The 14,247-nt window shown below is 34.8% G+C and overlaps 1 protein-coding gene across 3 annotated transcripts in view; it reads left to right on the top strand.

The window, feature by feature from the left end:
- The window catches only part of Ss18 (synovial sarcoma translocation, chromosome 18), a 70,207-nt gene that overhangs the window by 42,632 nt on the left and 13,328 nt on the right, over positions 1–14,247 (top strand). For 2 of the 3 annotated variants that reach the window (XM_005372726.2, XM_005372728.2), the window contains exons 6-10: positions 5,813–5,980; positions 6,653–6,757; positions 9,528–9,620; positions 10,328–10,450; positions 11,795–11,928. In XM_005372726.2, the coding sequence (XP_005372783.1) occupies positions 5,813–5,980; positions 6,653–6,757; positions 9,528–9,620; positions 10,328–10,450; positions 11,795–11,928 (623 nt within the window). The remainder of the gene's footprint in view (positions 1–5,812; positions 5,981–6,652; positions 6,758–9,527; positions 9,621–10,327; positions 10,451–11,794; positions 11,929–14,247) is intronic. The other variant, XM_005372727.2, reaches the window with a different exon arrangement.

Genomic DNA, 14,247 nt, shown 5'->3' with positions numbered 1-14,247 from the left:
CTTTTTCCCCATACTGGGAATCAAACTCATGACCTCACACTTGCCAGGAAGGCGCTGTGCTGCTGAGCTAAATCCCCAGCCCCTTAGATATGTTTTTTATTTGAACATAAGTTTTCATTTCTCTGGGATAAACAGCCAGGTATGCAACTGATGATTCACATGGTATGTCTTACAAATTACGTTTTAATAAATAGCCCAAAACATGCTTATTTGTAGCCTGTTCCCTCAGAGTTTTTCTGGGCAGAGTAATCTCTTATGTGCAGGTGGCTCATAACTTCGCAGCATTCATAGTGAGTAACCTAGAGCCTGATGTTTCAACACAGCCCGTCTCCACGACTGCCTGTGTGGGTGAGTTGGGTCTTCACAGCTGATTGTCCCCAGTGCCACGTAAGTGGAGAGCTGTTGGAGTGTTTCAGTCAGCAGCAGTTTGGTGTTATTATTATTCTTGTACAGTATAGATGAAACTACTTAAGAGGGATCATTTAAGAGAGGCTGTCTAGGGGCTGGGGATTTAACTCAGCAGCACAACACCTGCCTGGCAGGCACAAGGTCATGAGTTCGATTCCCGGTACCGGGAAAAAAAAACCCCCCCAAAACCAAACCAAACCATTTTTTTAAAAAAAAGAGAGGCTGTCTAACTGTAAGAAATAGGCTAGCCTTTTATTTTGCTAGATTTATTAAGCTGTATCCCCTTTCCAGTTTTCAGTCATCAGGAAGATCAATAAATAATGTAGTTCCCAGAGTAGTTTGTAAACATACACATGAATTAAAGTTCATTTGCGAAATCCAGGATTTCTTAACTGTTGATACTTTGATGTGGATAATCCTTTGTTGTGAGAGCCTGTCTTGTGCATTATGGAATGTTTAGCAGTATTTCTGTCATCTACCCACTAGGTGGCAGTAGTTCCCCCACCCCAGTTGTAACAACTAAAACTGTCTCCAGAAGTTGCTAAATATCTCCAAGGGTGCAAAGTTACCCGTGGTTGAGGATTACAAGTTTAAGAAATGGTGACTGCCAATATCTGCATATAAAGATGGTCTGTGTCATTAAATAAACAGATGACAATATTAAAACATATTGGTACTATTTTTTTAATGTCTTTCAATACTTTATGAGAACGTCTCTAAAAATTTCATGTTCCTGAAAGGTTGTATCTCTTCATGAGCTGTTGTTTTCACTAGCTAAACTCTATCGTTTTATTTTCATTGGTTACTTAGGTACTCGCTAAGTCTGTATTTAGTTGTGGTGAATTTACCAAGCTTCTGAGCTACTGATACATTTTCTTAGATACTTGACACTTGTTCTTTTATCTTTGGCATTACGTTCAAACATCTTCACTGTGAGCTATTGAAAATTTGTGATGTGGACAGATGTGGACAGTTTAGTTATGTAGAAAGTCGTTTTCATTTTAAATGACTGTTTAAATAGGTAGTAGGTTAGCTAATTGAATTTGCTGGAGTATAGGGATTTTTCTCTTGCAAACAGATTATTAGTATTACCTTCAAATGAGAGCTATAAATGATTTGAGACTGAATAGTTACAGAATAAGTAGTGAAATGTGAGAAGGTCTGATATTTATTATAACATAGATATGTGAAGGTTTAAGACTTCATGTATCATACGATAATATTTTATACTGGATATAAATTATTTAAAACTGCTTTCTTGAGAAAATGACATTTGATAAATATGCTTAGACTTTGGAAGGGAAGTGTATGTAATGGTTTAAGAGTTGGGGCTCTAGAGTTCTCCCCGTTTAGTAGCTATGTAACTTTGAGTAAGAGCCTTAATATTTGTAAGATTAACCTTTCTTGTTGTAAAATGAAGCTGATAATACTACCTGTTTCATAAGGTTTTCAGGAGGACAAATAGTACATATAAACCTATTAGTTTAGTGCTTGGCTTATCATAAATGTTCATTAAATATTAGCTACCGTTTAAAACCATATATTTAAAGTAATTCTTAGATAAATCATACAATTTGTAGAGCTGTAGTTTATTAATTTGCTTTGAAGATGTGAATATATACATATGTGTGTGTATATGTAACATTTAAGAACTACATCATTCAAAATTCTTCACAGACCCATTAAAACTCGATATTTGTACAAACTCTGCCTACCTATTTCAAGTTACAGAAATGGTGACAGTCCTCCTCACGTTTTTTTCTTTCACTGTGTCTCCTGCCTTGTGTCTGATATATATGTATTCCAATTCAATCCTGAAATGTTTGTTTACCTAATAATTTACAATAAAAAAAATTCTAATAGTAAAAAGTACAGTACAGTAATTTGGAAATATCTTCCATGTGTTTAAGGTATAGGACATTGTTTCCATAGACTATCTAGTAGAGTATAAAATTTAAAATGAGAAAAAATGGTACAGTATTGTTTGTTTTATGTCCTAGAAAAAATATATTGTAAGTAATTGAGATATTAGCAGAATCTTTGTGTATGTATTATGACACTTTGTAGTGAATCTTAACATCAGAATGGTTTATGTAAAACCTGAGTAGTACCCCTTAAGCATGTGGTAGTTATTGTTTGCAGAAAATTGTTACTTATAATAGGCTCATTTTGTAATAATATTTTACTCTAGCACACATTTTTGAAACTTATTTTGGGGGAGCCTTTTGAGATTTAGGTTCTTATTTCCATTAGTGTATCTCAGGCGGTAATACACATTGCGGTGTAGCACACTTCTGTATCATAAGGAAATACATGCTTTCTAAACAATCAGAGTTGAAGTCATAAAGCTGTAATTTTTTATCTTTAATGAATAAAACTTCCAGGAAACAATGGAGAGTACCTTGTTGTAGTCGTGCTCGCCTGTTCCATTCTCTCTGTGGTCTTAGGCCTGATCCTGAACGATGCTGAGATCCTCAGAGGGAGGGAAGTGACAGCGAACAAAAGAAGGGTGGTAATTGAGCTCTTTGGGAGTGGAACTGCTGACAGTCCCAGAAGATGAAGCGCAGGCAGCAGGATCTTTTCTGTCTAGGGCTTAAGCAAGAATTATTTTCTCCTTTTAGAGTGAAGCTTAAATTTTTGTTGTTACATGTCTTTTTGGATTTTTCCTCCTGGCTATTGTGGCTTTGCTTTCTTCTTAATTTTGGGTCCGGTACGTAGAGTATGTGTTAGTTCTGTTGTTACTTTCAGTTAAAGCACAGGGTTTTTACACATTGTTGGAGGTGATAAAACCTTCACTTACACAAATGCCCAATCAGATTGCCTATCAAATTATGAATGTCAATGTTAGGTTCTTTGTTGTATGCAAAGTATATTTAAAAGTATAACGTGAAACTCACTAGTGTTTTACAACTTATTTCTGACTTCTAAAAATTTTGATATATAATCAATGTACAGAAATTTCCCACATTGAATTATATACATCATTGAGTTTTTAAAGGTATTAAATTTGTTAGTACCATTTAGATATGCATATATCTTGATTCCTCTTTTTTCCGGTTCCCTTTGCCTCTCTTTCCTTCAATCCTTCTTCCCCTTCTTACTTACAAAGCTTTCTCTCCACTTTATCCTTCTTTTCTCACTTTTGCTTCTGAATTATGAACTTGAAACAGTTAAAATAGTGGAACACAAGCATGTACTTTGTCTTTCCAGTCAATATCTAGTGGCTGTATGATTTTGACCTCTGAATTCCTTCGCAAAAAACTTGAAAGTTGGGATCCTTTTCCTTTGTTACAAGAGGGGAATGTGAAAGCACTTCACCACGTAGTGTGTGGGTGCATTCCATGGTGATTTCTCATCCTTTCCACTTGGGGAGCTACCTTGTCCCTGCTGTTAGACATGTATTTCCTTGTTGAAAGAAGGGTCTCAGTAACCTTTGAAAATTAGAGGGAAGGAAAAGAAGAATTTGAAAAGAAGTAGATGAACAGAGAAAGTGCATAGGAGGAAAAAGTTAGCTTTGACAGAGTATTCCTTCAGATAAAATGATTCACATAGGAAAGGAGATGTGAAGTCCTTCTGCTGACACTGTTGCTATTGTAGGTCAGTAGAGGTAGGCTTGCTTTGTTTTGTTTATAGTTGTTTATTTAAATAAACAGCGAGCTTTTGGCTCATCGGGGCAGTTTTTGCCTGTACAGCTTTTCCAAGTTCTCTAGTCTTTGCCTTTGTAGTTTCTTCTTAAATTGTCCCCAAGTCAGTAAAGGGAGGAATGTGTAGCTATGTAAGCAGTACACTGGGAGATGACTCATGCATACTTCCGAGACAGAAATGGGTATAATGGCAGAATAATGAGCTCCCTGTTCCATAGCTTGGCCCAGTAAACTCTAAGGAATTTCATATATTAGTAGATGGCAGCAGGGGACCTTAGAGCCATTGTTGATTATTTTATATGATGTTTTTACTGTTGTGTGATTCCATAGTGGTGATCGTTTGGCTACCCTAGTATTGCTCACTCTGGAAATCACATAGTTCTAATTTCTGAACCTATACCTAATTTCTGAACCTCTAGCTTCTCTGCCTAGGTGTTTTGGAATGAGGGGGGAGGGAGAGGGAGAGAGAGAGTCTGTACATGTGTGCACATGCACATCTTTGTGTATGCTTTAGTGACTTATTAGAAAGAACTATAACCTTTTCATTTCAATAAAACTTTTTAGTTTATCAAGCTGTTGTAAAAGAATTAGAAGGGGAAAGAAGACCCTTTAAAATATTGTTCTAAAATCAAAGTTTATGAAATTGTACTGATACACTACTTGTAAATGTTTGTGTAGTTTCTGTGCCTATTGCTATTAAGTTGTTCTTGAAAAATATTGAAATGAAAATCCAGAAATTTAGTTTCTTTCCCTTGGTTTGATGACACATTCATTGTGTGATTTTTGTGAAATTTATTTATGATGTCTTTCCTAGGGTAGCAGCAAGATTGCTTTTTTTTTCCTAGAAAGATTGTGTTGTATAGTCAAATATTTAAAATGCAAAATACATATAGGGTCTTCATACATCTTTTTTTTCTGTGTGTTGGGGGAGATACTGGGCATTGAACCCAAGGCCTTTTCACTGAGTGATATCCCCAGCTGTTCTTAAATTTTTAAAACTTTTGAGGCAGGGTCTCCCTAAATTGCTAGGTTGCCCAGGCTTGAGCTTGAGATCCTCCAGCTTCAGCCTTCCAGAGTGCTGGTATCTTAGTTACTTCTTTTGTTGCTTAGACAAAATACTTGACACTCAAAAGTTAAAGGCAGAAAGATTTATTTAGTTCACAGCTTGTAGAGGTTTCAGTCCATAAGCGGCTAGTTCCAAGGCAGAGTGGCATGGCAGAGAGGCATTGCAGAGGAGAAACAGTTCATGGTGGGAAGAAGCAAAGCAAGCAAGCAAGGGACCAGCAACAAGCCTCTTTCTTTTCCTTGTATCTAATCCAGGCTACCTGCCCTTAGGGCAGATAGCACTCATACTCTTAATCCTAGGTCACTTAATCGTAGCACTGTAAATCAGTTTTGTGTCACACACTCTAGATCTAGCCACCTCTGCCCCCTCTCCCCATGACCAGATGAGGCTTCGATTAGACACAAGCGTAACACCTGAGATTATAGGCTTCAACCTGCAGACCCAGTTTCTGTTTTTTTTTTTTTTAAAAGGACTAAAATACTCTGGTGGAGTTCAGATCAACTGCCATAGTTGTTTTCCCATGTTTGTGGGTTATTTTAGACATTTGAGCTTTAATTCAAAGACTTGTTTTTATTTGACATCAGTGTGTTTAATGATATATTTTGTGCATTATGTAGTAGAAGATTCTTGAAATTCTCTTGATGTTAAAATATGTGTCCCAAACGTATGTGCATAATGTTTTACCTGTTTTCAGGTCCAATGATGCATCAGCAGCCTCCTTCTCAACAGTACAATATGCCACAGGGCAGCGGGCAGCACTACCAAGGACAGCAGCCCCCAATGGGAATGATGGGTCAGGTTAACCAAGGCAATCATATGATGGGGCAGAGACAGATTCCTCCCTACAGACCACCTCAGCAGGGTAAGTTCCATTTGGGAAATTTCCTGCTTGATATAAATAACAGTAATTGAAAGGTTTTAAATTTTAATGAGCTTTTCATCTAGAGGCAAAGTCAGGGCTTTGTTTCTTGATATATGTATTTTTCAACCAAAAGGTAGTGGTTATAGTAGGTACAGAAGGTCAGGAAATGGATAGGAACTTTCTAGTATTTCTAGGTTTCTTTTACCTATTATTTTCTGAGGAAAGGGTACATTATAAAATTTTGTATAAAAAGTTCAACTTACAGCAAAAATTTACATTTTCTTTTTTAGAAGTTAACTAAATATATAGCCAGGAATAAAGTTATTATTTAAAAAAAAAATTTCTAGGTGCTGTAATGTCAAAATAAAAAGAAAATTAATTTTCTCTTAGGTTGAACCTCCTTCATGTTTTTCTGAGTATTGTTTGGTATTTATAGGTATGGTTTTAAATGTTAGTTTTTTTGTAAAAGTGATATGTGGAACTGCGGTATGTATGTATATCTTTTGCTTATGAATAATTAAAAGTATCAGTGATGCCAGAGTATTGGGGGAGAGTCTACAACTGAGAAATAATCTCTTACAACATTAGATAAGAAAGAAAGCCCTTGATGATACGGAGAATGAATGAATCATGAATAAATCGTTTACATCTTGACTGATTGTGGTTTTTCAGGCCCACCTCAGCAGTACTCAGGCCAGGAAGACTATTATGGGGACCAATACAGTCATGGTGGACAAGGTCCTCCAGAAGGCATGAACCAACAGTATTACCCCGATGGTAATCTCTTCTAATCTTAACCTTCCCACATTCTATGCCTCCCTAGTATTGATATGGAAAGCTATTCAGAGCATTCTAATGAAGATGAAGAAACTCCCAATTTGTTTATTCAGAGTTTAGAAACACTCCAGTAATCTAAAACGGCAATTTTTCATCTAATTCAAGGTATATTTTGTTAGCTATTCCATTATTACCATCACGAATCACATTCTGTCATTGGAATTCTTTCTTACATGAAAGAGAATCCTTTTATGTTACTGTCTTATTCTTTTTTTAAAAAAAACCTAGCTTTTTGGTGATATAATTGATATATTGTAAGATTCACCTACCTACTCATTTACTTTTATGTAGTATATAAATATATAGAGAATATAATTCTGGAACATTTTTCCTGGTTTCATCATTTTGGCTAATGTTGCATACTTCTCATAGTACTACAATTTTATTAGTGTTGCATTTCAGAAGAATTTTAGAGAGCTAAATTATATTCTAATATAACTATATATAGATTTAATAAAATACACAAGGCAATTTGCAAGCTAGATTTGTAGTTATTTATTTATTTTTGTAGTTATTTATTTTAGTTTTTTTTTGAAGTAGGAAGCTAGATTGTGAAAAATTGATTAGTAAATAAGCACTGCACTATAAGAAAATGTAAATAGTAATAATGTGAGGGGAAAAAAAGGAATAATGTGAGCTTACTACTATTAGGTTTTCACTGTGCAGTTCTTTCAGTTTTTCTTTTTGAAAATCTTACAATATTGGAGAAAAAATAATCCAAATACATAAAACTGATAAATTAGTAAGTGGTTATATTACAAAATCATTTGTCTCATTATGAAAGGATTTATCAAAAGATTGATGTATGTAATAAGCTTTGTTGGTGTATTTAATGTAAATTACTTGGAGAAACTAATACTTAAAGCTAAAGCATTTGGAGCCATTGACTGGAAACTACTGTAAGGCAGCGAGTGGGAAGATACATATAATGTAGTGTACCTGAAAAATCATTTCACCTGTCTTCTTTGGTCAGTGTGTAAAGCATAAGGTTGCATTAGTGCTTAGAGTCATGGATTTCTTTGCTGTAGAGGACCTGATTATGGCAGAGCAAGCACCTCTCAAGTTTTGCATACAATCATTATTTATTAGTAATAATGATGACATATATGGATAATTCTGGTTAAAACAATGTATTTTTAAAGTTTTACATTTTCTGGCTATTCATGTATAGACATGGTATTGTTTTTTATTTAAAAACTTTATAAAAGCTTATAAAAGTTTATAGTAGAGTATAAGTACTTTAAAGAGGTAAAGATACTTTGTAAGTATCTTTGTAACAGTAGCAATACTTTGTTAAAACATATGTATTAGAAAGTCTGCTGAAAATAAATGATGGATGTAATTGTTCAAAATGCATTTCACATAATTGAGTTGAAATCGACATTTTTCTTGCTCTTAAATATTCACTGAAATATGCCGTTTGTCATCATGTATGACCTTTCTATTCAAAATGTAGCTATATGGAAAATGTCATAAGTTTGATATAATTTATTAGTAGACTTTTTGCTTAAATGCTATCATTTTTGCATATATATATTCTTAATATGCACATAAAATATTCTAATCATAGCAACAGTTATTGTATTGAACAATAGGTTGGCTAGTTTTTCTCGTGTCCAAATATTTGTGCCAGTAAACATACAGAGGAAGAGTTGGCAGACTTTTTGTGTAAAGTGTTTGCAGGCCATATAATCCTGGTCTCAACTGTGGCACTCTTAGCTGTGGCATGCAAGCAGCTATTGACAGTAGTTACCTGAATTAGCAGGAATATATTCAATAAAATTTTATTTATTGAAACAGGCCACTGGCCATATTAAGACAGTAGGCCATAATTTGCCAACCCTTGATGTAGATACTAAATTGTTTGGGAGCATTCAAATACTAGGGTGCTAAGTATAACATTTATTAAGAAATATATTCACCCTTAATTAAACAGTCTTATAAAATTTAATTCAGTTTTAACAATATGAAAGGTTATTTTCTACAATTTTTTATTGAAAATTAAGGATATGAATAAAGTCCATTTACCGTGTAGGTGAAGTTTATTTTGTCTTAAAGATATACTCTAACTTAAAACAGTATTGATTTTGTGTAGATGTATATTTATTAAGCTTTAGAAATATTTTTTAAAGATCTCTAACAGCATTAAATAAATATTTGCATCTAAAATACTTTTAGGTACATGTACTGTATGCAAGCACATGTTAGACTAGAGCATGAAAAATGTGTTTCAGTTTCTTTCAGGGGAAAAAAGTTATGAAGTTCTTTTATATTATGTGTTGTTTTTAGCATATGCTGTGGAATTGGAGACCAACAGAACAGGTGTTTGACAAAATATGATAATTGCTTTCTTTGTTCATTCTAATTTAATTCAAGTTATTTACATGTGAAAGGCCTAAATGCTTTTAATTTTTTTTTAATGGAAGATAAAAGTTTTTTTCCCTTCCTTAATGAGGATTATCAGAGTTAAGAGGATAAGTGTAATAATGTTTCTAAAACGACTGCTTTTTGCTTTTAAATAAATTTGCACGTTATTGCAAGATGAAAGCAATCACATTGGTAAATATTTGGCTAATGCAATTGAAATTATTTTTTATGTATTTCCATTTCTTTTTCTTTTTTTCAATTTTATCTGAAAGTTTAAATATTTTTAGGGTTTTCACTCAGTGGCCATTAACGTTTCTTCCTGTCTCTTGTCGAATTGATGTAGGTCATAATGATTACGGTTATCAGCAACCGTCGTATCCTGAACAAGGCTACGATAGGCCTTATGAGGATTCCTCACAACATTACTACGAAGGAGGTATCTATATACCTTCACACACACACACATATATATCCCCTTCTACAGGAATGAAAATTCTTGCATAAGACAACTTCTGCCCATGCAAAGCTCTTGTAGAATACTAGTCGCTGGCTGTCTTGAAAGTTACAGGGAGCCCAAAACAATCAACATAATTTCCTTACCTTACAAATATTTAAAACGTATAACCATGACTTGCCATTTCTAACAACAATAAAAAGACTAAAACATTTATAAATAATTTTTTCCTCAGTGGAAATTTTCTATTTACATAAATCCCATCCAATTTTTTTGCCTCATGTGTGTTTACATATGTAAAATATTACATATAAGTATAGTGCCTTTAGGAAACAGCTTGCTGATCTTGTGTAGCTAGTGTGTGCTCTTGTAGCTGTCTTTAATTTTGTCTTTTTTATTTTATTTAGCATAGTCATGATCTTATGACTGTGATGTTCCAGTAAATGTAATGCTCGTATGGCAGAGACGCTGAAAATGCTGCAGTTCAACCTTGCAAAATTGGCTTTAACTGCAGTTTGTTTGGCCGAAATCCTTCTGTTTGGTTTGAGTTTTTCTTTGTTTTGTTAACTTTAAAAAATCAGTATGGCATTTCATTTTGTTCTTGTGTTGTTGGCTGTGCATTTTAGAGGGCAGAAAGTTAATGAAGTAAATGTCTCAGTGTTTTATTCCTCTGCTCCAATTATCATTAGGAAACTCACAGTATGGCCAACAGCAAGATGCTTACCAAGGACCACCTCCACAGCAAGGCTACCCGCCCCAGCAGCAGCAGTACCCAGGGCAGCAGGGCTATCCAGGACAGCAGCAGGCCTATGGTAATAGCTTATTGCAGTTTTGTCCACCAGAAAATTTTGAAATGTTTTGAAATATGGCAGTAGATAGTTAACATTTGGTTTTAGAAGAGTTATTTTTGAAAATCTATATTAGCCTGTATTATAACAGTGTTTATTTAAAATGTTCCCTGAGTCTACATGTGGTGTTAGAAATATTCTATGGATTTCTTCATTTTCCCTTTCATGACTGTTTACTGTTTGTACTTTGAATAAATAAATACTCTGATTTTGTTGTATTTGTATGAAAACATAAATATGTGATTAAAGCAGGTGAGTACATTGACTTAAGAGAAACACAATTTTTGCAGGGGAGAGAGTAAAAGAATTTCAGTTTAATTTTGGTTTATGTACTTAAATGCTATTTTGTTAAACCTCCAGTATGCTAAAGGAGAAGTTTCCTTTTTGTATATACATAGCTTTCAGTTTTCTAACTTTCTTCTAGTAAAAAACTACTTTTAGTAATTGAATATATAATAATTAAGTGACAGATGATATAATTTATTTAAGATTGAAGATTTATTGTTTTCTTTGACACTTTTCTCTAAAGTCAGTGTTTTTGTGGCAAGTTTTGAGTATATGTAGAAGACACTTAACTTTTAAAGCTTTCAGCTTATGCTTATAAAGTGTTCTTTACAGTAGACAATAGTAGACCTGTAAAACAGTGGTTCTCATGTAGCAAACCAAATCCTTGCTGCCTCTGGAGCGTGAAATCATTGTTGTGGGCAGACTGTTAAAGATGATTGATCTCATAATGTACCTTTTGAATCAGGCCTTTCACTTACAATTGTGGCTTTTTAAATCTTTAGTTTCCGTTTTAAAACACATTGATAATAAGTTTGTGGATGCAGAGTATATTCATATGATTCTTTCAGCGATTACATATGTAAATCTAGAGTCCTACAATTATGGTTTATTTCCAAACTTTATTTAGAAATTGTTTTGTTATTTTTCTTTGAATCTGCATCTTTTTTTCTTTTTGCCTCTTGTACAAGCTAATCTTCATATATGTGTGTATATATAAATTTTCTTGCCTTCATGGAGTTAACTTGCTTTACAATTCTTTTAGTCTTTTTTACTCGTGTTTTCATGTACACATCTAGAGTTGCTAGGGCATAGTACAATAATTACATTGAAATAGCTTTATCATGTTATTTTTGTTAAAACCATTGAAATTTATTTCACCAAGCATTTGAGAAAATCAAGGTACCAAGCTATTCTTTTTAATTTATATGTAAAAATATAATAACATTGAGTTGTAAACCTTTTCTCATGTTTGAGGAAATTATATTTTTATCTGAGCTTTTATTTGTGTCAATCTTTTTACAGGTCCTTCACAGGGTGGTCCAGGTCCTCAGTATCCTAACTATCCACAGGGACAAGGTCAGCAGTATGGAGGATATAGACCAACCCAGCCTGGACCACCCCAGGCCCCCCAGCAGAGGCCTTATGGGTATGACCAGGTGAGTCATGGGACCAGCTATAGAAATGCCACAGTGACAGGAAAATATTTTTCACTTGAACGTTTCTTTTTGGTTCCTTTATTTGTGGCACAATTGTTATCAACAACACACAAAAAAGGTATGCTGTGATGCTTTTAAGTTTCTTTGATAGGATGCTAGCATACTTGATTATAGATGCTCTAGCATGTAAAGCCTGACGTGAAGTGAGAAACTAGCATTTTCTCAGTCTTTGTCTCTTCTCTACCTACTCTGAGGCATACTTTCCACAAGTATTTTTCCAGTCTCCCCAGGTTTATGCGGAAGACTTGGCCTTGCCGCACTGGGTTTGGAGTTAACCTGTGTCAGTGCTTCTGTTAGTTCACCACTTAACCTCTGTGTATCCAGCACACTGTTGTGTTCACACCTGGACTACCCACCTCTTTGAATTCAGACTTTCCATTCTCTGTTGGCTGCTTCCATACACATACCCATTACCTCAAGTATTATTTCTCCCCTTTGTCTGTCTTTCTGCTTTCAAATACGTAGAAGTAAATCTCATCCTAAGATAACTATATTGCTTGATCTTCATACTTATTTAAGTTCCTTCTTTTTTTTTTTTTTTTACTAAACTCCTCAGACTTATAATCTGTGTCACGGTCATTGTTTTATGAATGTCCTCGACCTACTTGACTCACAATGGAAATGAATTAAGAAATGATTTATCATGATGATTCCTTTAGATGGGCTTAGGGTTTGTTTAGTGGGATGCTAGTAAGGATACTTTGGTCTGTTCACCACTTCATCTACCTAAAAGAGATTATTTTGAAATGTGCATCTGTCTTTTAATTTGTACATTAGGGCTTCCTGGCTGATGGAGATGAAGTAATTTGAGGAACACCTCAGATACAGTAATAAACAGAATGTGAGGCATGGACGGTTCTTTTCTTAACCTTTTCTCCGGGCTACGACTTCTTTTCCTCCACTTCTTTTAAAGGAAAGGCAATGGTGATATGAAAGATTGGGATAAAAAGAATAAGGATAGATGAGTAATACACTAGAACAAAAAAGACCAGGCAGAAGTTTTAGAAGTAAAGCTAACCTTGGCTAATGAGTATCTGAGGGCAGTATTTCTGAACAGATAAAATGTAGGCTCATTCTGATCTGCACGCTAAATTTCAAAGAGTAATACTCTATTCATACAGAGTTATATGAAGTTATATATGTGACCAGCCTGACAGACAGACAACTTGGGTTATGATTGGAATCTTAGTTTTAACTTAAGACCAAAGTCTTGAGTTATGTTCTGAATGTTGGCCACCTGTGCTCCCAGATGGTCTCAGATACAGATTTAATCCTTAAAGAATTCTGGAAGGAACATTACAGTGTCCTTTCCTGTATCGCCTTAATTGAGAAATCCTGGGCCAGTGTCTCTCTAAGAACACTGAGACTGCTGTGTACAGGAAAGACTTAGAAGTCTGTGTAGAGGAGCATGAGCCTTCAGTTGACAGTTTGAGTTACAACCAGCCCTCAGGAGTGAATTTGTAAGTCAAGGGTCCACTGTATTTTCCTGTTGAACAAATACTTGTTAATTTTACACATGTGCTAGGTATTATATTCGGTCCTAAATAAGTGAAAGAGACGTGATCCCTGTGGGTTGTAGAGCTGCTGTCTTGATCTTCTGGTAGCATTTGATAGTATACTCTTTTTTCATTCTTGAGTCTTTAGCTTCATAGGACTCTGCGGTTTTGTTCCTCTTGCATTTACAATGATTCATTTTTATCTTAGTTAATTTTGTATTGCTAAACCCGAATACCTGAGGCTAAATACTTTATAAAAAGAAAAGAGGTTTGTTAGCTCACAATTTTAGAGATTAAGGAATGTAATGCCAGAATCTGTTCGGCTCTGGTGAGGGCCTCATGAGGGCAGCATCACAATGGCATGGATACAATCACATGTAGAAGAGGGATTATTCATAGGAAGTTCAAGGCTTCCTTATAAGGAACTAATCTAGTTTTACAAGACCTGCATTAATCTCTTCTGAGACTGTTACCCGCATGACTTACCTAGGCCCCTATGTCTTGAAGGATTCACCACTCGACATTGCCCCACTAAGGGACCAAGCTACAGCCCAGGAACATTTAGGCAACAAACCACATCTAAACTATATCAGTTTTTTATTTTTTCTTGCAGTTTCTTTTACCCAAATAGCACCTGTGTTTTTCTAATTTCTAAGTCATCCTGCTTTATGCTTATCTTTAACCTGCCCTTCTCAACCCAATTTTATCTCTGTTCCATCATGTGTGGAACTTCTCTCTTTAGATGTTTTGCCATTCCCTCAGC

This window comes from Chinchilla lanigera, unplaced genomic scaffold, assembly GCF_000276665.1.
Source record: "Chinchilla lanigera isolate Chin_1 unplaced genomic scaffold, ChiLan1.0 scaffold00001, whole genome shotgun sequence".
NCBI lineage: Eukaryota > Metazoa > Chordata > Mammalia > Rodentia > Chinchillidae > Chinchilla > Chinchilla lanigera.
Note: the sequence above shows the minus strand (reverse complement) of the source record. Positions and strands in the feature narration are given on the sequence as shown.